This window comes from Rhinopithecus bieti, unplaced genomic scaffold (assembly GCF_001698545.2).
Source record: "Rhinopithecus bieti isolate Rb0 unplaced genomic scaffold, ASM169854v2 scaffold_1673, whole genome shotgun sequence".
In the NCBI taxonomy this organism is placed as follows: Eukaryota; Metazoa; Chordata; class Mammalia; order Primates; family Cercopithecidae; genus Rhinopithecus; species Rhinopithecus bieti.
The window spans coordinates 8,881,479-8,907,299 of NW_016804690.1; the positions used below are offsets into that span (position 1 = coordinate 8,881,479).

General features: G+C 37.2%; 1 protein-coding gene across 1 annotated transcript in view; it reads left to right on the forward strand.

Annotated features, from left to right (window-relative positions):
- The window catches only part of USH2A (usherin), an 821,881-nt gene that overhangs the window by 425,381 nt on the left and 370,679 nt on the right, over positions 1 to 25,821 (forward strand). The window contains exons 33-37 of the mRNA XM_017870028.1: positions 12,859 to 12,894; positions 16,228 to 16,287; positions 16,703 to 16,862; positions 18,209 to 18,380; positions 24,107 to 24,254. Coding sequence (XP_017725517.1) covers positions 12,859 to 12,894; positions 16,228 to 16,287; positions 16,703 to 16,862; positions 18,209 to 18,380; positions 24,107 to 24,254 — 576 coding nt within the window. The remainder of the gene's footprint in view (positions 1 to 12,858; positions 12,895 to 16,227; positions 16,288 to 16,702; positions 16,863 to 18,208; positions 18,381 to 24,106; positions 24,255 to 25,821) is intronic.

Consider the following 25,821-nt stretch of genomic DNA (forward strand, 5'->3'; position numbering starts at 1 on the left):
TTTTTTTTTTTTTTTTTTTTGGTCTGCTTTGAACAGTTTTTAAGAGGAAAAGAAGAAAAGATTGTTTGGGGGTTATATAAAAAAAGGGAGAAAGAGACCCAAATCTCCTGTCTCTTTTATCACCTACAAACTGTATTGATTTTCCCTTTCCTTTCCTAAATGCATGCTTTAAAGACATTGTCCATCTAAGAAACATGCAGAGCCCCAAAGCACAAGTTTTGATGTAGTGAGCACCCATTGATTGCACTTTGAAGTTGATATAGATCAACAGAGGACAGATAGATCAGGTAGATATATGGATATAGATAAAGAGAGATTTACCTTGAATTTCCCTAGATCCCATTAATCTGAATGTACAAATAAGTCTCATTAGTTCTAATATTTGTATTTCACTGCCTCATTGCCCTCACCTGCTGTAGATGATCTCTGCCTCCAACAAACTAATCCTCATGCATTTCTGGGGAGTCCATATGGGTTTTCTCACTTGCACTTAGGATCAAGCTGGACACCAATTGGCTAAGTGCCATAGTTACTCCACTGGGCATCTCCATGTCCCTTCTCTGTATAAACCCCATCATCTATGGGCATAAGGAACACTGCTATTCTTCCACTGCTGCTCTACCAGGCACCTGAGTCTCTCCCACTTCTGTGCAAGGTGGAATAGTTTTCCACCAGGGGTCACGTTAGATATTCCTGGTCAGGTGAGTACCAGGACTGCTTTGCTAGGTAGAGCTGTCCCAGTCTATTCTAATATACCCCTCTCCTATTGTGTCTGTATCATTGTATTGTATTCTGCTAGTATCAAAGCTGAATGAGACTGTGTTAAAAGTGGTGGTGGAAAGATGGCTTTCTTCCTTGCCTCCTTTCTTAGGTGAGTCCTAAAAGAATACTGAGTAGATTTCAGTATCTTAAAGGTTTAACAAAACAGCTCTTGGTTTTACTCTAAATACAAATATGAGTAAACTAGCCAAGATTCTTAGAATGATCTCTCTCTTCTGAGAACCAGGGCACCATACCTGGCTCCGATTTCTCTCATGATGAATTCTTCAAAACATTTTCCAGTGCATGGGCTTTCGCTGGGTTATCTCACATGTTGTTCACAATGCTCACAGATATCTGAGTCAACAGCACACCCAGAGGTGTTCCCTCCTTTCATGACTGCCCCCCCGACCCCATGCCAAGAATGCCGCTCCCCAGTGCTAATGGAAGTATGCTGGGGGTAGCCTGGCCACTTGTCTCAGTCTATTTAGTGTTCCTATAAAGGAGTCACTCAAGGCTGGGTAATTTATAAAGAAAAGAGGTTTCATTGGCTCACGGTTCTGTAGGCTGTACAGGAAGCATGGCAGCATCTGCTTCTGGGGAGGCCTCAGGGAGCTTTTTACTCATGGTGGAAGGTGAAGGGGAGCAGATATCTCATGATGAGAGAAGAAGCAAGAGAAAGAGAGGGGGGAGAAAGTGCCAGGCTCTTTTTCAACAGCCAGTTCTTGTGGGAGCTAAGAGTGAGAACTCATTCACTCCCATGAGAATGATGCCAAGCCACTCATGAGAGATCTGATCCCAAGATCCAAACACCTCCTAAAAGGCTCAACCTCAATATTGGGGATCAAATTTCAACATGAGATTTGGCGGGGCCAAACAAACCCTATCCAAACCATAGCACCACCCAATTTGTGAGATATACCCAGGCAGATCTAAATATATCTTACACTCACAATGAGGTCCTCCTTTTATGAGATACCAAAGATGTTCTATTAGGGTTCTCAGACAAACAGAATGGAGAGAGAGAGATTTATTGTAAGGAATTGGCTGTGGGGGAATTGACTGTGGGGGCTGATAAATCTAAAATCTGAAGTCTGCAGGGCATGTTAGCTGACTGGAGACCCAGGGAAGTGTTAGTGTTGTAGTCTCGGGACCAAAATCTTCAGGGCATGTGTTAGTCTATTCTCACGCTGCTAATAGAGACATACTCAAGACTGGGTAATTTATAAAGAAAGAAGGTTTAATTGACTCACTGTTCCACATGGCTGTGGAGGCCTCATAATCATGGCAGAAGAGCAAGAGATGTCTTACATGGCAGCAGACAATAGAGAATGAGAGCCAAGTGAAAAGAGAAACCTCTTCTAAAATGGTCACATCTTGTGAGACTTATTCACTACCACAAGAACAGTGTGGGGGCAATCGCCCCCATGATTCAATCATCTCCCACAGGGTCCCTCCCACAACACGTGGGAATTATGGGAGCTACAACTCAAGATGAGATCTGGACAGGGACACAGCCAAACCATGTCAGGGCAGATGAGAGGTTTTTGTTCCTCATGACATAAAATGTGGTGTCTTTTCCAACACCACTTCTGCAATTCTCTGACTCCCACTAGGCATGCTCAGTTCTGACGGTAACTCCCACTAGACATGCTCAGTTCAGCTCAGTTCTGACAGTAACTACCTGGAGTTAGAGTCAGACTCCATAGATTTAAGAGTCCAGTCCCACAAGACTGCCTTCCTTTCAGAGGCCAGGCACAAGTACTGGGTTCCCAGGTTAGCCATGAGTCTGTCCAGCTGAGCTACAGTCTTGGGTTCCCACAACCCCCTCTTCAGGGCTGATAATTTGCTAGAATGACTCACAGAACTCAAGTAAATGCTATACTTACTATTGCGATTTATTTTAAAGGATGCATATAAACAGCCAGATGACAAACCTCGTCAAACTCTGTTGTTTAGGGGCTTTTAGGAGGTTTCATGATGTAGGCATGATCAATCAAATCATTAGCCATTGATGATTGACTCAATTTCCAGCCACTCTCCCTCTCCCAAGAGGTTGCTGATTGAGGAGTGAGGCTGAAAGTTCCAAGCTTCTAATCAAGGTTTGGTCTTTCTGGTGAACAGCCCCTATTTTGAAATTATCTAGGGGCCCTCTGACAGTCACTTAATTAGAACAAAAGATGCTACTATCATCTTTATCAGTCAGAAAATTCCAAGGATTTTAAGAGTTCTGTTCCAGAAACCTAGTACAAAGACCAAATATCTTTCTTATATCACAGCAGGCCAGCAGACTGGGAACTCCCACAGAATTTTTATCATGCAGTCTTGAGGCAGAATTCTTTCATCTTTTGGAAATTTCAATCTTTGCTCTAAAGCCTTTCAACTGATTGGATGTGGCCAACCCATATTATGTAGGGTAATTTACTTAAAGTCAACTAGGTATAAATAAATGTTAATCACTTCTAAATAATAACTTTATAGCAACATTTAGATTAGTGTTTGATCAACCAAGTGGGTACCATAGCCTGGCCAAGTTGTCACACAAAGTAACCCTCACAGATGTATTATTTTATTTAAAATCATCAGTATTATATGAAATAATTCAGAAATAAAAAATGTGTTGTCACAGTGTGAACACTTATAAGTGTTTTTCCCACAGAGATGTCAACAGACTATGTTTTGAAAATTGCTATTTTAAAAGAGAAAAGCCTATCATTCTATGGAGATGATTCAAAGATAGACAATCCAGTGAATATCTTATAATGGGCCAAATACTACTAGTTGTTAATTTACACTTGCAACATCAAACACTATACCAGCTTTTTAAAATGCAGTTGTTGCATATAATGCATTGTGTTTTTGCAAGTAGGTGTACAGCATAATTCTAATAGGATATTTATTTACACCCTAACCTTACAATTTAAATTCTGATACTCCGTTGTGCTCATCCTACCCACCCTCTTCTTATATTCAAAGCTATTAGGGACTACTTGCTCGGCATAACATTCCAAATCAAACTGCAAAGACTTTTTTTTTTTTTTTTTTTTTTTGAGACGAGTCTTCGCTCTGTCCACCTAGGCTGGAGTGCAGTGGCCGGATCCTCAGCTCACTGCAAGCTCCGCCTCCCGGGTTCTCCCCGTTCTCCTGCCTCAGCCTCCCCAGTAGCTGGGACTACAGGTGCTGCCACCTCGCCCGGCTAGTTTTTGTATTTTTAGTAGAGATGGGGTTTCACCGTGTTAGCCAGGATGGTCTCAATCTCCTGACCTCGTGATCCGCCCGTCTCGGCCTCCCAAAGTGCTGGGATTATAGGCTTGAGCCACCGCGCCCGGCCGCAAAGACATTTTATGATGAATTAAATGGGTGATGCTCTCCCAGCCTTTGTAACTACTAGAGCAAACATCTAAGAAGCAAACATTTTTATCACAAAATTCTGATTGCCAAGTTGTTTTTATTAAATAGACATACAGTAGAGATTTTAATCTTAGAAAGCATCTAACACAAACACAGATTTCTCATTTTATAGATGAGTAAACTAAGAGCCAATGACGGCAAGTATTTTTTCCAAGTTCATACAGACGACTAACAGCAGAACAAAGACTAAAGAGAACTCTCCTAACTCCTCCCCCCATTTTTAGCTTCCACTGCATTCTTTACTACAAAATTATTAGCCTGGTCTTTAATGGTGGCCTCAAAGAATGGTTTTTAGTATTATTTCCTCCACTTCTTTCATATGTCCTGTGCTCCGGCTAAACTGAACTGTGTTAAACTAAGCTAAACATTTCTCTTTAAGCTTGTACTGCATTTTCTACAGTCTTTTGCCAACTCTTCCCATCCAGAATGTGTTCACTCTCTATCTCCACTGCTTTAAAACCTAAACAATTTTCAATTTAAGTGCTATCTCCTTTTTAAAGTCTTTTACATTCTTCTAGTCAGATGTAATTCTAGGAAAATATTGCCATACTTGACTGCATAAAGATTTAAGTTGTCTATATAGCAAAATAAAACCATTATTGAAATGATAAAACAAGTGACAAACTAGAACAAAATACTTTATAGCATGCTTATTTAATAAATATCTATTGATAGCTTGCTGAGTAATAGACACTGTGCTAGGTGCTATATCCAAATAATATTGACTTATTAGCTTTCAATTAGAAAAAGAAAAACACTATTAGATATGGGTCAATTAGATAAACAGGCACCTCCAAAAGAAAAAAAAAAATATGTAAATATAGTTACAGAAATAATGATAATAATAAATGAGATGCTACTTAACATTTTTCAAATGTGTAAATATTTTTTAAAATTAGACTTCTCCATATTGACTAGAAGATTGGGAAAAGAGCTCTTTCATGTAATGCTGTTGTGAATGAAAATTGGCAATTTATGTCATAATGTGCCACAGTTTTGTTCTGTATGGTCTCAATCCCCCCTGCAAATGTATACTCTACTTTTCTCTACCTTGTCCTGAGCTTTAGCCTCTGGATTCTCTGTGGGTTCTGCCAGTGTAAGACATAATACAGAGAACGACAGGAGGGAGTGAGGCCGGAGTGTTTATTCCCCAGGCTCTGTGCTTGCAAGGGTTCAGATGGGCAGTAACTGTTCCTCCTCTGAAGGGGAGGCCCTTCCTGCAGTGCAGCTGTCTTTCCAGCCTGATGTGATCTTCAGCCTAGGGAAGTAAGGGCTTGGTCTGTGTTTAGCCACCAGCCGGTACTCACTCTTGAATGTGCCTGTTAACCCTGGTCCAAATCCTGTAAATAGTCCCTGCCATATTTCTCTTTAATAATTCCGTTTCAGCGTGCCATCTTCTCCCTTGTCAGGACCCCAAATTATCCCTCTTTGACTGGGAAATTCTACTTCTAAGAGTTTATACTTAAGGTACAGTTAAGAATGTAGCCAATAATACAGTAAATCCGTATTAAGTGTTATAATAGCAGTAAAACTGATTCTAGTGAAGCACAAAAGAGAAATTAATCCAAACTGGAAGAGTTTGAGAAGGTTCCTTATAGGATGTGACATTCAATTTGTGTCTTAAGGGTAGCATGAGACTATGCCAAAAAAGAAACGTATATTTCTTGCCACCCAAAAGAGATATCTTGGCTCTTGAGTATAGATATTTATTACTTTCTTATGCTATATAAAGCTTAGTATAGGGCTAGGTTGAAATAGTATTAAAATAATATTTAAGGATTGATTATAGGTTTTCATTGAGAACCATTCTCAGTTGATACTTTGCTAAGCTGACAATAGACTTAGCACTGCCTGGCAAACGGTAGGTAGCAGTCAGTGATATAGCCATGATTATTATTGAATTAACAGCATCTTAACCCTCACTATGATGTTTGAAAGGGAACACTGATTCATAGACCTACTCTTTTCCTGCCACAGGTAGTCAGGCACGTATTATTCTTATTATGTCTCATTATTAACTTCTGTTGCCTAACAGGATACTATATATTGTATGTCACATGAATATTTTCTTACAAAGTATTAATTGATTCCTAATCTTATTAAAGAAAATGATAGTAGTAAATATACAACTAAATCTGAGAGAATTTTGAAACAAAGATTTAGCCAAGTTATGCCACTAAGTTTGTCCAAATAATAACTCTATTAAGTTATCTCGATTATCTCCTCTTTAGTTTGTGAATTGAAAGCATTAATGAAGATCAAAAACTGTCTGCTGCCTCCCTAATTCTATATCTATCCTTGTGCAGAGGCAAGGTAGGGGAGTCGGTAGGATGTTTCTCTCTCTCTCTGTGTGTGTGTGTGTGTGTGTGTGTGTAGATAGAGACAGAGAACAAGAGCAAGATAGAGAGAGAGAGCAAGAGAAGGAGACTGAGAGAGAGGGAAAGCAGGAGGAAGGGATGGAGGGACGAAGCGGGGGGCTTTCTCGCATTTTATATACTAAGAAAAAAAATCCTGAGTTCAATATTTTATAATTATTACAAATGGAATATTAGAGATGTTCAGGAAGCCAGAGAAGAAGACCGTTAAGAATGCTGTCAGCCTAAGGAGTTTTTCATGGATGACTTTTCGTTCTAACCAGCCACAGAAGAAAAGAGGGAAATGAGGAAGCATCATATTTCATTATCACAACTGACAATAATGGTTCCTCCTTATCCCCCATCCCCCCGCTACACACACACAAAGTAGTGACTGACAACCCCCAGCAGGCTGGGATCCCCTACCACGTGCCACCTGCTGCAAACATGTTGGAGGGACCAGGTCGTCCTTTCTTTTTTGTCAATTTTCTCATTGCAAAAAAGTTTTACTATTCAACAATTAGGAGTGTCCAAAGTATGAGGAGTCATAAGATGCCTACAAAAAGATACATCCTTGTTCTCAAAGAGCTTATAACACCATAAATACTGATGACTGGTATAAGGATGCTTACACAGGAAATTTATTAAAAGGGCAACTCAGTAGAGTAGAAACTATGCATCTGTTGAAGAGAGTCAGGAGATATTTCATGGATAATACAAACATTGAACAGGGTTTTGATGAAAGGGAGGTATGTGGATTTCTCTGATAAGGTAGAAAATACAAGCACAAATGGAAGAATTTGTTGAGTTTAGTATGTGGTTTGTGTTCAGTTTTAAATATAAGTCCTTATCATAGCAAAGTGATTTCAACTCTACAGATCAGTTTGAAAGCACAGGACTGGATCTCGGTGATGGTTAATTGCTCACCTGGCCAAAGAAAAGCATGTTGCAAGGTTAAGGCTCCTATAAGGAAAAAGAGAGCAAGGATGTTCAGGCCAAATAAAGCCCTTGTTTTTATTAATTATAAGGTCAGAATCTGGTTCTTCTGGAATCAAAATGCTGAGCAAGCAATTGTGGAGATAGGACTACACAATGGCAGAGATGAATGCAACCTGACATTCCACATGTATTCTGGCGTAGCTCATTGCTTTTCAGGCATCTATGAGAAACATACCACTTCTCAGGTTTGCTGCTGAAGATGTGTTCTCACTGACCCATAACCTAGCAGAAGTTTTCAGGTTGGAATATCAAATAACAAGATAATGTGGTCAGTGCTACCTATATTGCTCCAAAAATTTTAAACCTCTAATTGATGATTTGTGGGAAGGATGCACAGAGAAAAGAAAGGAAAACCAGGAAAAAGCTGTGTTTTTTCATTTATGAAATATTAGGAAGTTATCAGAAGAAGACCCAAACAATACATACGTACTAGATCGTAAAGAAGCAAAAAAAAAAAAAAAAAAAAAAAGTGCTATGTAATTTTCTGATGATAGAAACAAATAAGAAGATATAAATTCCTCAGTTTACACCACGAGTTAAAAGAAAATCATCACCTACTTATTGGTTCATTTTGTAAATTGAGATCAATGAAATTCTCTGAACAACAGCATGAAATCAATCGTAAAATAGCATATAATTCATGGCCAGTATTGTAAATTATGGTTTGCTTGACAGTAATCGGTGAGGTTTCCATGCACTGGGATGCATTTCCTTGTAACACATCTAAGGATAATGCCTGTGGATCCATTTCTAATGCATATTAGAGTGATCTGTTTTTCCCTGTCCACAACTCCCTGTGTTTGATCTTATGCAAATGATGCAATCAAGCAAATGGAAAACAAGATGTTGCTGCTCAGGGGCTCTGACAAACAGTGGCCTTATGTTTTCAGGGTTTCCCCACCCTCCATTTACGGAACTCAGATTTGTGTACATACCTACAATTGTTTGAATCCATTGATACTTTTATATTGCCATTGAAGGGCCTAATCACATCTGTAGAGACATATTACCAAATCAGTTGCAGTTAAGCTTGGAGGAGAGTTGTCATTACTTTCCTCTTTGCTTTAAATTTTAAATTGGTGACTTTGTTTATGGCCACACTCTCAAAGAACATCTTAGCCTCACTTCCCTGTTACCAACCCTTTTTTCATTTCTTTTATTAACTGTTTTAAAATGTCTCTCTCATTCCATTCATTTATTGTGCACTTGACTAACCCTTCCCCCCATGCCCAACCTGATGCCTCCTCTTCTTTTCTTCTCCAATTTTTTTCCCTTTCCCTCATCACTTCCTCCTATTTTACCAAGAATTTCCCAATCAGATCACCATGCAACTTTCTTTGCCATATGTCAAATTAGGTTCTCTCTCTCTCTCTCTCTCTCTCTCTTCTTCATGCTTCGTTATTCAAAGAACACCAGTAACATTTCATCTTCTTACAGAAATACATTGAGAATAATCCATTTTGGGGTGGACAGTATAGGCATAAAAACAACTTGAAAGTCAAAAAAGCTATTTAATCACAGTGGTTTTCTTTGTCTTAAGGTTACAGTTTTCAGATTCTTAAACCAAAAGAAAATCCCCAATTTCTGTTGTAGTGATGACATAGCAGTCAGATTTCCCAAACAAGAAATATAACCTAACAAACTACATTTTTGGTGTGAATTAGCTTATCTTAAAAACTTAGAAAACATTGTAATTGCACTTAGGTTCTGAAAAGCTTGTCTGTGTGGTTATGATAAGCGTATGTAGCATTCATAAATTTCAGTCTTCAAGACATATATGTATGTCTCTATCTCTGTGTACAGTTATGTTTTTATTTCTATAATTCAGTTTAATATCTGACTTTACTCCCATGTAACTTAGTAGTAAGTAAATCACAGTCACTTTGGGGATCCTCACACCTCCACTAATTATGTAAAGCTTCTGGAGTCTTACCTAGTTCTTTAGCATATGGAGTGTGGCCACCTGGGATTCTTTCTTTCTTGGTGCAAAGGGATAACTATTGAGACAACTCCTTCACATTCAGTGGATATCCTCATTGCTTCTACATCATACTTGGGCAACCGAAATCTTTACAAGGTTTTCTGTGGCCCTGCCTGAATACAGACACCAAAGTCATTCCTTTTGCTCTGGTCTTGCCCCCCGACCTGGGACTCTACCTTGAAAACAGGGGTCAGGGCTCCTCCTTCAGAGAGCTTGCACATTTCTCCTTCCTTCTATCCTTATTCCATCAGCCAGAGAATTCTGAATTAGGGAAGTGGGAGACTCCATACTTCCTGTTTCTCCCAACATTATATCTGAACTCTGAGTCTTCCTTCTTTGTTCCCTCAGTCACTCTGTCTAGAAGATTTTTGTTTTTTGTTTGTTTTTTCTGCCTCCTGACCAGTCACATTCTATTTTATGGAGAAATCTATTTTATAGTTAAATTCTGATTTTATAATTTAATTGAGTGTACTAGTCTGTTTTCATGCTGCTGTTAAAGACATACCCGAGACTGGGTAATTCGTAAAGAAAAGGAGGTTTAATGGATTCACAGTTGCATGCGGCTGGGGAGGTCTCACAATCATGGGAGAAGGCGAAAGGCACATCTTACATGGTAGCAGACAACAAATAAATGAGAACCAAGCAAAAAGGGAAACCCGTTATGAAACCATTAGATCTTGTGAGACTTATACGCTACCACGAAAACAGAAGGGGAAACTGCCCCATGATTCAGTTGTCTCCCACCAGGTCTCTCTCACAACATGTGGGAATTATGGGAACTACAATTCAAGATGAGATTCAGGTGGGGACATAGCCAAACCACATCACTGAGAAACATTTAGATAAAAATTAAATGGAGAAAAGATATAGGGTCAGTAGGAGGGAAGGGTGGAAGAAACAAAATAGGTTACCATGACGATCAGATTGAACAAATCCATTGAACACATCCTGAGCATTGTAGGGGTTTAGTAGAGGAAGCTCTACCCAAGGGCTTCAATTTAAACCCTTACTTGGTTCCTCAAGAGAATTGGCCAAACTGTGAAAGGAGAAGAAGGAAAAACAAGTCAACACAATGAAGAGACAAACAAAAGAACAACATAATTATGGCTGAACAGTTCCAAGAGCCTAGCTCAGATTGGAAAACCTGAAATTATAGTAGACTCTTTCAGTGTGTTCAGTGATGTCTCTCAGAAACATCTTAGAGATATGAGAAGTATTAGAGACATAAGATGATAAGATTTATCCAGAACTGGAAATCAGGATAGCCACATAGAAGAGGACTGGGGATGTGAAGAACCCTATGTGACCCAGGGAGTATGGTGTTGTAATGGAAGATCAAATTTCATAACAAGGGCAATGCAACTATTGAAAATATCCTGAGAATAAGAAAAAGAGGTTTAATGGACTTACAGTTGCAAGTGGCTGCATGCAAGAGACTGGACATTGTGGAGCGGCATAGGAGTGATTGCATCAATGTGACAAGTGGAAGAGGTGGGAGGTAACAAGTTTGTGGTCACAGAGTGGAGGATTTAGATTTAGAATCTTGGAAATCACTCTGAAGATTATCAAGTAGTAGGTGTAGCTATACTGAATGATGAATAAATGAAGTAGAGGTGAAGGGCATTGCATTTGAGGAAGTTAAAGTAAAGCCAGATTCAGAGATGAGTCATTATTGAGGATGTTAGAGTTGCCAAAAAGGGATTATGATTGAAAAGAAAACTGAGCCAACGCTGAAGTCATAGAGAAGAGAAGCAGTGTGACCGGAGATGTAATGGGGCATGCGTTAACTAGGTTTGGGGCATATCTTCTTATAAGTAATGAATTGATATTGATTAACTATTGCTGTTTTTTCTCCGTCTATGATATAAATGTATATCACAGAAAATTTGAAAAATATATGTAATAAAATTAAATCTATATGCACTTACTCTAAGAAAATATTGTTAACATTTTGGTATACCACTATCTCCTATTTTGGTTTTATTTGTTTTTATTGTTTATTTCTTTTACAATGAAGCGCTGGTGTTTTAAAATTACGTTTTGGCATTCAGGTGGGTACAGCTTTGCCTTTTTCTTGTATTTAATGGTAAATCTCCTTTATCTTACAACTATAGACCCCTCCATTGGTCTGACAATTGTATTCATTATATTCTTGAAGATTTTAAAATATTTTTAGACATTATTATATTTCTGAGAAAAAAATGGCAAACTGGGTAGAGGGCATAGAGGTATCCCTCTAGTCTTGCTCATTCATTTTCAACAAGTAAGATTACGTGAGTTAGTCATCACACCAATCCTGGAGATATCCTGGTGAACATGATAAAAAATGTTTCTCTGAACTCAAGAAGTTTACATTCTTCTGGGAAGGATATAATATCAAGATGTAAATGAAAAGGCAATTTCAGACTTGTTTTAGTAATTATGATATGGCACTAAACAAGGTGATATGACAAGAACCTGGGGATGATGGTGGCCATATTGTTCAATTATCGAAAAGACCACTCATAGAAGGATGAGCCTGAAGCAATCCAAGCACAAAGAAGGAGAAACTAGATTTCAGTTAGAAGGAGCAGCACCTGCAAAGGCCCAGAAGTGTGAACTTGTTGTGTTAGAAGTACAGAATAATGCCTGGGGTTAGTATATGAAAAAAAATGGGGAGAATGCCAAGTCAAATAAGATCTTATTGACCATTATTAGATTTCATTCTAAGAGCAAAAGAAGGGCACTGCAGGGTGTTACTCTGAAGAATCAAATGATCACTTATGGTGAATGATCTTGCTTTCTTCACTGGGAAAACTGAAGTAGTTAGAGGATAATTCCCATAGACTCTGCTATCCTCTGCCCATCCACCAGCATTGGCACCCACATAGTGTGCATTCTCTCCCATTACTATAGGTTGTCTCTGTTCCAAGTTCAACTCTTTCACTTTTGAACTAGATTCTCCTCTTTCACATATTCAAGGACAAAACTCCAGCAATTTTTTTTCTCTTTCATCCATGTCTAGTTTTCCCTTTGCTGCTGGGTCACCCCATCTCGTACAGCATAAATTTTTCTCTCATTTAAATTACCTTAAAAATCTTCTCTTGATTCTACTCACCTTTTATTTATTGCTTCATTTATCTGTTTTCCTTTGCCACAAAACTTTTTGAAAATGTTCGTTCTATTCACTGTCTCTAATTCCTCTTCTATTTCCTTATAAGCCCATTCAAATCAGGTTTTGGTGCCAACAAGTTCACTGAAACTTCAATTGTGCAATTACTGATGACTGCCATATTGCTATACCCAGTGGGCAATTTTTAGTTCTCATCTTATTTCACCTTTAAGTCTTAAAAATTACTTCATTTGACTTTCAAGACACCATAATCTCAATGTTCTTCTCATACCTTACTGGTCACCCTCTGTCTCCTTGGTTGATTTCTCCTTTACTCGTTGGTGTCTTTTATGGTGGTATCCCAACATAAAATGTCTTTTATATACCTTTTCTCTTTTATATCTACACTCACACCATTTGCACTCCTAGCCATCTGTATGATGATGACTTACCAAATTATATCTCCAGCCATGAACTCTTCCTGTAATTCCAAACTTCTGTTTAAATATCTTGACAATCTCCTCTTGGTTATCAAACTAACATAGCAAATATCTAATTGGTATTTCATTATATGAATTCTTATCTTCTGCTCCATGCCTCCCTCAACCAATAAAATGGTTACTTTATCCTTCCCTTTGCTCAAGTCAAAAGCCTTGGAATCAACTCTGGGTTTCCTCTTTCATACTCTACCTACAACGCACTAGGAAATCCTGTTAGCTTTGCCCTTAAACTATATTCAGAATCCAACCACTTCTTACTTGATTATTACTGGCCTCCACTTACTTAATATTACAGATAGCCTCTTCAGTGAGATTTATTCTTATGCTCTTGCTCACTACCATCAATACGTCATTTAGGAGCCAGAATGATACTCATGAAGTCCATGTTTGATTGCATGACAGCTCTCTTCAAAATCCTTGGTGGCTCCCTAAGGAGAACCAATTAGATTAAAAACCAAAATTCTTACAAAGACCTACAAGGCCTGCATGAACTGGCCCCTCATTAAATCTCTAATATAATCTTTGATTTACTTCTTTCTAATTTGTTCTGATCCATCAACATCAGCCTCCTGCTAGTCCTCAAGCGTGTCAGGCATGTCCCTCTTTCCATGGCTTTGCTCTGCTTGTTCCCTCTCTTTGAATGCTCTAACCCAAAAATTCCCACAACTTTTACACTCATCCTCCCTTCAGGTCTTTGCTCAAAATGTCAACTTCCCAATGAGGCCTCTGCTGACTCTTACCTATTAAAATTACCCAGAACTTCTAATTCTCCTTCCTCTGTTCTGTGTTTTCTGCAGCAATTTTCATGTAATGCCGCATGAACATCTTAAATTCTGTTACACATTCACTTTAAAGACATGCTGTCTTCTAAAATGCAACACCTTTCTTACCCATAAACTTCACAATACCTTGGATAATCTAGAGGTAAACCCTAACTAGGGATGGAGGGTTTGACAAGCTCAACTAAACTATCCCTATTTCAATCCTGGCTCACTAGCCATTCCAGCCCTCTCAAGCAACACGACCCTTCTAAGTATACTTTCTTCCCATCCTGATCCCCCACTCCCAGTCCCAGGTATTCTAGAAATGGACACTTCCCACTCCATGGAAGAATCCGGGCATGGATAACAAACCCTGAACTAATTGCTTCAGGAATCTCCTTCCATCTGAGGCAGATATTCTGGGTGGGTTTAGGGCTTAGGTAATCACAGTCGCCTTCAAAGCATGCAGTTTATAGGGGAAAGGTGAGTGGAGCACTCTGTGATAAGCAGACACTGTGATATGTGATACTATGATGTTGCATTCTTGAGAGACCTAAGTCCTACCTTGAGATACCTAAGTTCCAGATATGCAAGTCTGTACCATGGAAACATATGCAAGCAAGCATCAGGCCTTTTTAAATGGAGTAACTTCTCCACCACCTACAAATTGGGTAGCTAAATCCCTGCCCCAGCAAAGCAGAATGTAAGAAAGAAGGAAAAACTGCCCCACTCCAAAGAGTTCACTGGCCAAAGAATTTTTAGCATCCAGTCTCAGTTGCGGCTGACCAAGACAATCTGATATGGCCATTATATATTTCAAGGTCACATGGATTTGGCGACTTGGAATATAATTTCTGGCTGAAGCATGTTCTTTTCAGCAAGTTGGATGTGTTCTCAGTTGAAACACTATAGATTTTCTTCAATTGCACTGACTTACCCACCAGGAATTCCTCTAAGCTTGGTGACCTCCTTGGTTTTGCTCCTGCAACGGGACTTAGAGTCAAATCCCCAGCTTCTCTTTTTCAGGGAGGACAAGGAATTCAGACAGATGAGAACAATGAGAGAGAAAAAGGTCACCAGAGAGAGAAGATGAAGGAGCAGGGGAATGACAGATACAACATGTCAGCATATAAACACATTATAATTTTGGCCAAGATTGGCCCTGGTGGTAGGTGTTTTGCTTTGCATGAAGTTTTCTCTCAGTAAATAATAGTCTACTCTCTCGGTAGCACCTGAGGTCACTGCTCTAATGATTTTAACTTCATAAGTTTCCTAGAATGTTGATCCAAATGAAGGCACCCCAGTTCTGTCTCAGTCGTGCACACATAGTGCGACTGTTGCTGCCATCTCTCAGCAGTCCCTGGCAATGCCACACTGCTTCACCACAAGCTTCAAAGTGTCCTTGAAGTATATGTTTTCACTACATTGATTGGGAGTGCCCCATCTCAACTTGCAACCATTGGATTCCTGTAGGATAAAATTTGTAAAGAAAACAAGGTTTAATCAAAAGCATTATAAGTCTCTTCTTTTGATAACTTTTGTTCTAAGGTAACTATATTTACTGTAAATTAATTTTTTAATCTATCTTCTAGTGAACTACATGTTTAACCAATTGATTATACCTTGCTTGAAAACCAAAGTGTTCTTTCCCCAGTTTACTTTTGTTATCAGTGCAATGCAAAATCTGTTTGCCTGAATTAGGTTGCATTTCATTAATCTCTTCAACATGAAATTGTGGTGGTTCATGGTTAATGAGATTTAAGAATGTGAGTTACTTAAGTTGTGACTAATTTATTTTAAAAATATTTCAGAAAATAATGATTGTTTCTCGTAGTGTTAAAGTATTAATGATGTGTAAGTCTTGGTACACCTGACTGAACTTTGGTTAGATCATCAAGTGTAATGAAATGTTCAAGATATTTCAGAATTGAGTTAGTATATTACAGATTGGTTTAATCTAATACAAGAGAATGTGATATCTATTAGAAAGACAGACAATACAAAACACCAGGGAAGTTCAGGGGAGGGAGAGATTCTTTCGGCCTAGAGCACTACCCTACTCTCATAGCCATCTTTCAGACCTAGCTCATCTCATTCATTAATTATTCATTCATTCAAAAACACATATTCAAAACCAGGTATTGTGCTACATACTCAGGATGCAAAATGAATATATTACCATTCCTGCTCTTAAGGTATTGAGTGTATCAGATAGTCATGAGGTAGTGTTTTTAAGTGTTAAGCTAAAAGTATATACAAAGATAAAGAGAAGAGGCTAATAGCTCCATCTTGTGCTGGGGTGACAGCAAGGAGAGTTAGGGACATCATAAGGAAGAAATAGGCATCTGCACTTCACCTCGACAATTTGAAGGTCAAATAATAGCCAGGTGGTGGACAGGAGAAGAAAGAAATCTGACAAACGGAATTACAAGCTCAAAGTCATTGTTACAAGCTATGTATTTGCATTTCAAAGGCAACTCCTGTTGTCTTCAAATGTGCTTTAAAATAATTTAAATATCTCATTTATTTTTAAACAGAGCCATTGAACTAAGACTAAACTTAGCAAATGATTTACCTGGTCACAGACGTTCCAGAAAACAGTAAAATTGTTAAAATGAAAAAGTCAAAACAAGAGTTTGATTGACACTTGTCTATTTAAACATAACCAGAGTATATTTAAGGGATGAAGCACCCTGTATGGTATTGCTATTGATTTTTATGGCAATTTATTCATATTTTAAGCCTTACTTTAGCAATTCCCTGAGGTAGGACTATAGTGGAGGAGTGAAATCTCCTCAATAAGAAGTATAATGCTAAGTAAATTCTTGTTTCTCCCTACCCCCTAGATTTAGCAGTATTTACACCCCACCAGTTTCTACTCAGTGCATGCACACATGTGGGCTGTACAAACAGTTCCTGGGTCGTACTGTACACAGCACAGCTGCCACCAGAACACGTGGATTCCCCAATTCTGACTGTCCTGGATTCTAGAACTATACACGTACAGTAAGTAGAAATGTTGTCTTTCTCTCATGCTGGTTCATGCAAGAATCCCAGTGAGTTTAATCAGGGGAGGAGCTTGTGACATAAAATTAATTTTATTGTGATTAAATGCATAGAAGTGATTAGTTCAGTGGATCTGGGAACCTTTGATTATCACTTGCCAGCCTAATTTCCATTTTGTCTTTATGCAATCAGGCTGAGCTACATAGGTACACAGATTCCATGCAAACTTTAATAAAGGAGAAACTGACCACTTTCATGACTGCCTTGAACTTTTTATATATGGGGCATTATTTGTAATGATTTGGAATTAGAAAGTATATATATATCTTTTTGAGTATAAACCAGGACCTTCTTATTCCCTTGTTACCTGCAACTGATGTCAGAAAGGAAGTTTCACATATAGGCATGTTCAGATGATTTCTGGTATTAGTGATTCTTGCCCATTTCCTAATACATGAGGTATAAGGTGTACTATTGTGCTGAGCTAAAATCTAATAGATCTCTCTTATCAAGAGTTAATACTTGTTCATATTTATCTCTCCTGGTCTCAGTTTTCTTATCTCTAAAATAAAAGTTGAGGCTGAATGAATTACGACATTTGTTCAAGCTGAAAAATATTATGATTCACATCTCCTTGTTCCATGTCTAAATTCTCCTGTTGGCTTCGTGTGCCACTAAACCAAGCCACGTGACTTAGCCAAAAAGATCGCCCACGACTCAAGTATTTCTCAGCTTAACAATTTCCTGTCTGTTCTTTGACTTGCCCTTCTCATTTCCACTGCTATGTTGTAACCCTCATCCGAAACACCCTCTGTTCTTCCTTCTACCTATCCAAATCCAATTCATCTGTTAAGAATAAAATTTTATGTATCTAAGTAGTGTGTCACTTCATTCAATAAGTCCTGCCTGATTGTTTCAGCTCTTCCAATCATCAATGTCACTGTTTTCTATAATTACATGTTAACCCTATGTTGGATTCCTGGATTTTCCAGGACAATTATATTATTCCCTCTTTTCCCTGTATCTAAGTTCTCAGATGTTCTACTTCTGAAGTTTTTGTTCTACAGCTTAAATTCAAAATAAATACTCACTTATACATTTTTGTATTGTTAGCTAATTAAAATTACAAGTAACCCGACGGCAGGGGCCATATCATATTTTATTTTTGCCCCTCAGAATAGGCATTGAATAACTACTTCCGTGTTTTATTTTAAATGAATCAATTTTGAGATTTATGTTTTATTTAAAAAGTGTCACAAATCCAAGTTCAAATGTGTCCTTTGAAAATCCTGCATATTTTAGTTTTGACTTGAATGAATGATAATGCTGCATTTTACCATTCCCAGGTGGAAACAACCAAGAAAAATAAGTGGGATTCTGGAACGCTATATATTATATGTTTCAAATCACACAGATGATTTTACAGTTTGGAGTGTCATCTATAATAGTACAGAACTTTTCCAGGATCATGTGCTACAATACCTTTTACCTGGTAATAAATATCTCATCAAGCTGGGAGTAAGTTTATTTCCATCACTTTCTCTGTTCCTATTCCACTTCATTTCCACTTTTTCTCCCTCTCCTTTTGTCCAATCTTTTCTTTCTCTCTAAAAAAAAAAAAAAAAAAAAAAAAAAAAAAAAAAAAAAAAAAAATCAAAATGCCTCATGTATTGCTTTATACTGAAAACTCACTTCCCATCCTAAATGTGAATTCTGTTGATCTAATACCTACACATTTATTTTATATTATTCAAAATGATAGAATAACAGCCTGAGTCAGTAGATTTTCCCAAGTCAAAGTTGGGATTATCAAGATTTTTAAAATTACTTGTAGAACATCATAATTGTTAAGAACTTTTTCTAAAGTGCTAGGATTAATAAGGTTATTTCTCTGTGGCATTTGTATTCTTTTAAAAAACAATGCACATATGAAAATTTAGATCCTATATTTTTAAATGGAAGTTTAAATGACCGTCAAATATTCTTGATTGTTATTACATTCTGGTTTATATTATGCTCATATCTCAGAAGAACAGTCACTTAATAAAACCCCAGAACCAACATAGTTTAGAGGTTCCTTTAGACAGACAATAGCATTTTTTTTAAATGCAAAATAGCACTTTTACACAAAGGTCTTTTAAAAGACCTTGATATTACTGTGGAATTTATACTCAGTAGTTCCTTTTGTTTTTTGATGAAATATAATCTTTTTTAAGTTTAATAGCACATCTGAAAATAACTGAATATAAACATGAGATTGTCCCTATTTGTTTTAAACACACTCTTCATTTTATAGCAATACCTATATAAGGATATTTGCTTTGATAAATGCCATAGAAAATATTCTGCTCTTGATTATGAATAAATTTACATTTATGTAGACACTGTGTATGCATTCATTTTACTTAACATGCTCTTGAATGCTCTAAATATTACACTATGAGAAAATAAACTACATTCAACTATTGCTAACTGTCTGACTTAACACCACAAAACAAGGGCAATCAGACAGTGGTAAAAAATACCGTTCAGAACTGACTCTGTGTGCCTAGGTGTTCCGCACAGCAGAGTTTATGAAACAGCACTTTGGTTACTTACAGTTTTATTACCCATTAAGTAAGAAATATACTAACTTGATTTTCAAATGCTAACACAGAAATACAAACTATTTTCAAAATAATAGTAGTACCAAAATCAGGAAGAGTCTTAATTTTTTGGAAGCAACCAAAATTAAAGTGAAATTGTGCTCTTGGTTTTTATCAGAAGTGGGCAGATGACATAAAACAGATTCTATTCCTAGGGCAGATTTTAGGATGTGCCGTGCGGTCAATCAGAATTCATATCAATCTCCTATATTTTATAAATCCTTAATACCTTGAAAATACATACTGGTAGATTGAGTCCTCTGCCCTGAGTATTAATTCAGATTTTGCTACTAACTGTGTGACCTAAGGCAAATTCACTTAACCTCACTGAGTTTTATTTTCTTCATGTCTAAAATTAGAACATTGAACTAAACGATTTTTAATGTCTCTCAGCCATAATATTCTATGATGCTAAAAAAAGTAATCCCAAACACTAGTCTATGGAGTCAAATGCTATCTGTCAGCCACTGAATAGTGTTGATGCGAGACGTTGTAAAGATGTGAAAATCCTTGCCTTAACTCTTGGTGGGAAAATAAACTTGCTCACATTATTTTCAAGTTCACTATATTTACTAGGGCAGAAAATAATATATTTTCAGGAAGGATTCAAATAACAAGTTTTTTACTTAACTCTGTTAGACAGTAAATTAAGTGAACCAAAACATTTTAGGTTCATCCTGGTTAATTGAGGGATTATTATATATTTCACAGTTTCAATATAATAACTGGCTTTCAAGGTCATTAGATTCATAGATTGAGAGCAGGTTCTCAGCAAAGTGGAGTTGCCTTTATAGATCATTATAGCATGTTGACTAAGAGCTGGAAAACAAAACATTAAGATAACAAAGCCTTTAAGCAGCACTTGAAATAGAGGAAGACACATGGGGATTTGAACCACTATGATTTACTCTAGGCTTGGAGCAGGTATGTTACTTCATGTAACATCATTTAGTTTTCACATTTGACTGGATTATAAACTGCTGAAACATAAGGATTGAATCTTTCAAAATTCAATCTGCAGTTTCAAGCACAGGGCCTATTGGAAACTGGAAGCTGAGCAAATAATTCCTGACTGCATGACCACCAAGGACATCATTTCATAAAGATTCTAATACTTTTGATATGAATTCAATAATTTGCTTGGAAGCATTGGAATTAGGAATGGTGTGGTTCCAAAACATACTCTTTCCACCGCAAGAAAAAAAAAATAGCATAATATGTTGCTACACTCAACAAAGTCTATTTTGAAATGTGATAGCTCCTAATAAAGAAGACAATACGTTACAAATAAAATAAAGAAGCTATTAATACAGACAGCTATCAAGATAGGTGTTGTTTGATGATTTTCATACTACTGCTAGCCATTTGTAACTTGATGAATTCTAAGTATTATATGTTCCCGAAAGATTCCTGGAAATGGCTTAACTTTTTAAGTTAATTATGGATCAAGTGGCCATTTTCTTTTTCTTCGTATTTTAAAATATGTTGCATTCTTAACGCCCTCAATCCCTACGGACCTGAAAATTTACTGGAAAAGAGAATGCTAGTTTGGTCCGAGCACAGTGGCTCACGTCTGTAATCCCAGCACTTTGGGAGGACCACGTGGGCAGATCACTTGAGGCCAGGAGTTCAAGACCAGCCTGGCCAACATGGTGAAAACCTATCTCTACTTAAAATACAAAAAATAGCCAGGCGTGGTGCTGCAAGCATATAATCCCAGCTACTTGGGAGGCTGAGGCACGAGAAACCCTTGAACCCAAGAGGCAGAGGTTGCAGTGATCCGAGATCTGCCTCTGCACTCCAGCCTGGGCAACACAGCAAGTCTCCGTCTCAACAACAACAAAGAAAGTATTGCTAGTTTTGGATTGTCTTAATAGTCATGATTTCAAAAATAATTGATACAAGTTTATTATTTATGCATTTTATTGTACCAAAATTGAATCCCTTATTTGCGCAGATGTTACTCATCATTTCAAGGCAGAGTTACGCCTTTATGAATTTTTCAAAATGGCTATAACTAAGAAAAGCTGTAAGAGATGAGTTACAACAACTTATTTTAATGGCTGTCAGGCTTTCAGAGACCTTGCCATTTCATAAAGGCAGCTTTAATCAACACCAATATTTTGTTTAGTATTTCCAAACCAGAATTTTAATCAGCATTCAGCTGTATTGAATGTAGTGGCCTCTGGTGCGGGCAGGTCAGACAAGACACTGATTGGTTCAATTTCATTTAGATGATGTCAGATTAGACCAATTGGAAGCAACTTTAAGAACATTTATTTTCCCATCAAAGGAACTAAGGTATTGTGTTGCTTACTTGGAACCCTCTAAATGCATCCAAAAAGAATGTGGGCAAAACAAAATAAAATAATTTGCAGGTAATTCTGTTATATCAGCAGCCTCTTTATAAATAATTTCATTTACAAGAAAAATTCTTTCATAAATGCCTTATATTCTTAAGAGATTTCTTTGTCAAGTTACTGGTTTATGGATCTCAGATGACATAGTATAAGAAACAGTCATTCTAAACCAAAGGATGTTTTTACTTATCCTAGAAGACATCATAAAATCCTCAAAACAAAGTAAATTTTAATTCACACTCTGTTTAAAAAATATGCACTTATATGTTGTATAGTACATAATTTATTTGGGGAGTGTTAGCGGGGGAAATATCTTAGCACACAAAGAAGAAAAAAATAGTGACAAATAGACCATCAGAGTTAAATCCCAGTGTGTTACAAGTTTAACTATAAGAAGCTGCAACATTTTTCCCTTCCTAGGAAAAAAAATCTGAAAAATGCAAATAAATGGATTTTTTTTTTCTCCCTGAGAAGTGGGAAGAATTTGTCTTTGACTGTTTTTCCTTTGAAAACTCAGCTGTCTCATATGGCCTCTTTTCCTGCCATACTTTCTTGGGCACTTTTAGCACATTTGAAATGTCTGGGGTCTTCAACTTTTTTTTTTCTATTTTAATCGTTGGGCAGTTATTTTTTGAGTTAACAGTGACTTGTCCTAAAGTTTTGAGTCAGAGTTTGGCCACATTTGCAAAGATTCCATTCTCAAGAGGAGTACGGTTTTTTCTTGTATAGAAAGGCACATGCTACAGCTGAGAATTAGAGGAAACCCACAGAGGTTAATTAGGTACCCAATCTTAATGCAGTTTCATGCCCAGACCACAATTTAACCCATCTGAAACTTGCTTAAGCTGGTAAGAAATTGTCCTGAAGAAATGGGCTACTGCTATAGTCTTGTAATAGCAAGTGAGATGAATATCCATGTTTGTTGACCATAAACTGTTGTTTATGCTTATAATGAAGAATTTGCAAACAAGTTTCAACAATGTTGCAAATAGTAGTATACTCCGATATTTAAAAAAAATACCTAAAAATCGGTCAGCCTCCTTCTGTCTTTGTGGAAAAAGAATATTTACTGCTTTAAGAATCACAAAATCACTCCCTCAGTATCAAACTGAGAAATCAGAGGGGATGCCTAAAGAAAGAGATGCTTTAATTTTTTATCTTAGTAATATCTATCCTACAGAAAAATGAGTTAAACAACTCTGCTTTTTTACACTGTCTTATGATTTTGCTTTATTTTCTTTTGATTTTGGGAAAATTTAGTGCTTTTGAAATATTTTAAACTTTGTTGTATCAATTGAAATTGTAACTTGAAGAGATACTGAACCAAGCTTAAGTATAGTTTTCAAATATCATTGTTATATAAGGATATAATTACTAATATTTGCTAGCAAATATGAGCTTAAAAACCTCTTAATGTATGTATCAATTTCCTGGAAAAGTGCTTGTCCAGTAAGTTTTAAAAAATTATTTGCAGTTTACTATGAAGGTGTACACAGAAGTTTCTGTAACATTCATGTTACCATTTTTGACATTAGTGACACATAATTAGGGAACAGAGAGTTCTGTGATCATGTTAAATTTGTCAGACATGTTTTGATGAAGTCTATCTACTCTGACACATGAGTAAATTATGTGATCCTTTAAGCCATTAAACATTCACTCAACAATTGCTTTGTATTTATTGTTTTATGAGAAACATTGTTTTATTTCGTTTTACTTGGTGTTATACTATAAACATATTGGTCACACTGTAGGAATAGAAGGCAATTGTATTTGCTGCACATATTTTCTTCCCTAGAAGTCAGTTGTTTTACCTTAAAGTAGTCTTCATCCTCTAGTACTTTACTTATGTTATGTGTACACATGCTCTGTGTGTGTGTGTGTGTGTGTGTGTGTGTGTAATTCACTCTGGGAAGCTTTGTGCAAGGCTAACTTCAGCAGGGCTGTTTATCCAGTCAATATATGCCCTACATCTCTAGGCTCTCACTTAGGATGCTTCCCTAATTCATACATTCATGCTGTCTCGGTTATTCTCTAACTATTGGGATGGTTATCTTATGCCTTATAAAGCAAACTAAATAAATGTTGAATCTTAACATTGAAATGAATTTATTTTGGGGGAGTAAAGGTAGCATTATATAACAAAATCTGAAACTCTTATTGTGAATTCTCTTTCCTCAATGTTCATGAAAACTTTTGGGACCAAGAGTGAAGTGCGCATTTTTGCATCTCTGTTTAGGCTTGCACGGGTGGTGGGTGCACAGTGAGTGAGGCCAGTGAGGCCCTAACTGACGAGGACATACCCGAGGGTGTGCCAGCCCCCAAAGTTCACTCATATTCACCTGACTCCTTTAATGTCTCCTGGACTGAGCCTGAATATCCGAATGGTAAGTGAACTCTTTTAGCCTCAAGTTAAAAAGATGATTAGCAAAGGTAAATTAATATTCTAAATGGCAGCTTATATGTGGTGCTTAATTTTTAATGATCATTTTAGCACATAAAATACCTAAGATAGTATCATTGTCTGTAGTTGGGGAGATTGTGGTTTTTAGGCTAACACACAATTTTGGTGGCTCAAAAGTGCTCCCTTTTGATAGTTCTTGTGTACTGCATCTTATTGTTTAATATGCTCCAGGAGAGGTGAAGAGAGCAAATGGGGAGGATTCCCAAAGAATGCCGTAGTGAGAGTGACATTGTATTTTCAATGACTTTCTGTTTTTAAAAGCCATTAGTTCTTCCTCAGAGAAGGAGAGAGGTGGAAAGTTCATGTACATATGGTGTCAAAACGCTTTTGATTTAATAAGTTTATTTTAAAAGAGGCCACTTGGAACTCTGTATTTTTTAATATACTATTTATAAATATTTCAACATGCAGTTTTAAACAACGCATAAACACACATATATTTATACATATTTAGCTGGAAGCAAGTTTTGTGCATTTCTAAGCAATATATATGTTTTTGTACAGTTTAGTAAATTAAGTTAGTCAGTTACGTTTCACTAAAATAAAACCTCATTATGAAGAATTTATAGTAGTTTTGGGTAGAAATTGCTTTATTCGTTTAGTGGAAATATCTTTAAGATTTGCATAACATAGTACCATTGTTTCACAATGATGGAAGCTTACTTGACATTAAATTTCATTCCTCTTTGAGACAAATATCAAGAAGACTTTTAATATCATAGAAACTCTCTTTTTTTTTTTAATTTTCACTTTTTAATTTTTTATTTTTTGTAGAGACAGTGTCTCACTATGTTGCCCAGGCTAGTCTTAAACTCCTAGCCTCAAGTAATCCCCCTGCCTTGGCCTCCCAAAGTGTTGGAATTACAGGAATGAATCACTCTGCCGGCCAAGGGAGCTACTTTCATTTTGCATCTTAACTGTTATCTGTACCCCTAACACACACACACACACACACACACACACCTTCCCATCCTCTGGCCTCCCACTGTAGTTATATCCTGATTATAGCTGAAGATTAAATGTTAACATTGGCTAAGGGTGAAGATCTGGCTATAAGTATTTGGGGTCTGAGAGGAGAAGGGCTAGGGTCTCAGCATCCAGTGTGCGTACAGTCACCCAGTCACTCTGTTTTAGTTCCTTCCTTCCATCAAAAATCCCTCTGTTTTACTTTCTCCAAAGGAAATTTCTATTTTTTCTGCCAGGATGAGAAAGGGACAAACCCCTGGCCATGGGTGGCATAGGAAGATGACCTAGGGAGTCTTACCACCAATTCTTATTTTAAGCCCTTCCCACTTCCAAGAGTGCTTCTTGCACTAATTCTTAAGCCTTTGAGGAGGATTCTGTTTTATAAATTGGGTGAGTTTGTGGCTCTCCACTTTTGCCAGTGTAGGAATCCATTTTTATGGGTGTGCTAAGTCATTGCCACCCTTCTGTCTGCTTTCGAGCTCCCAAAATTCATTGATATTTCCTCTCCCATTCTTCCTATCTTT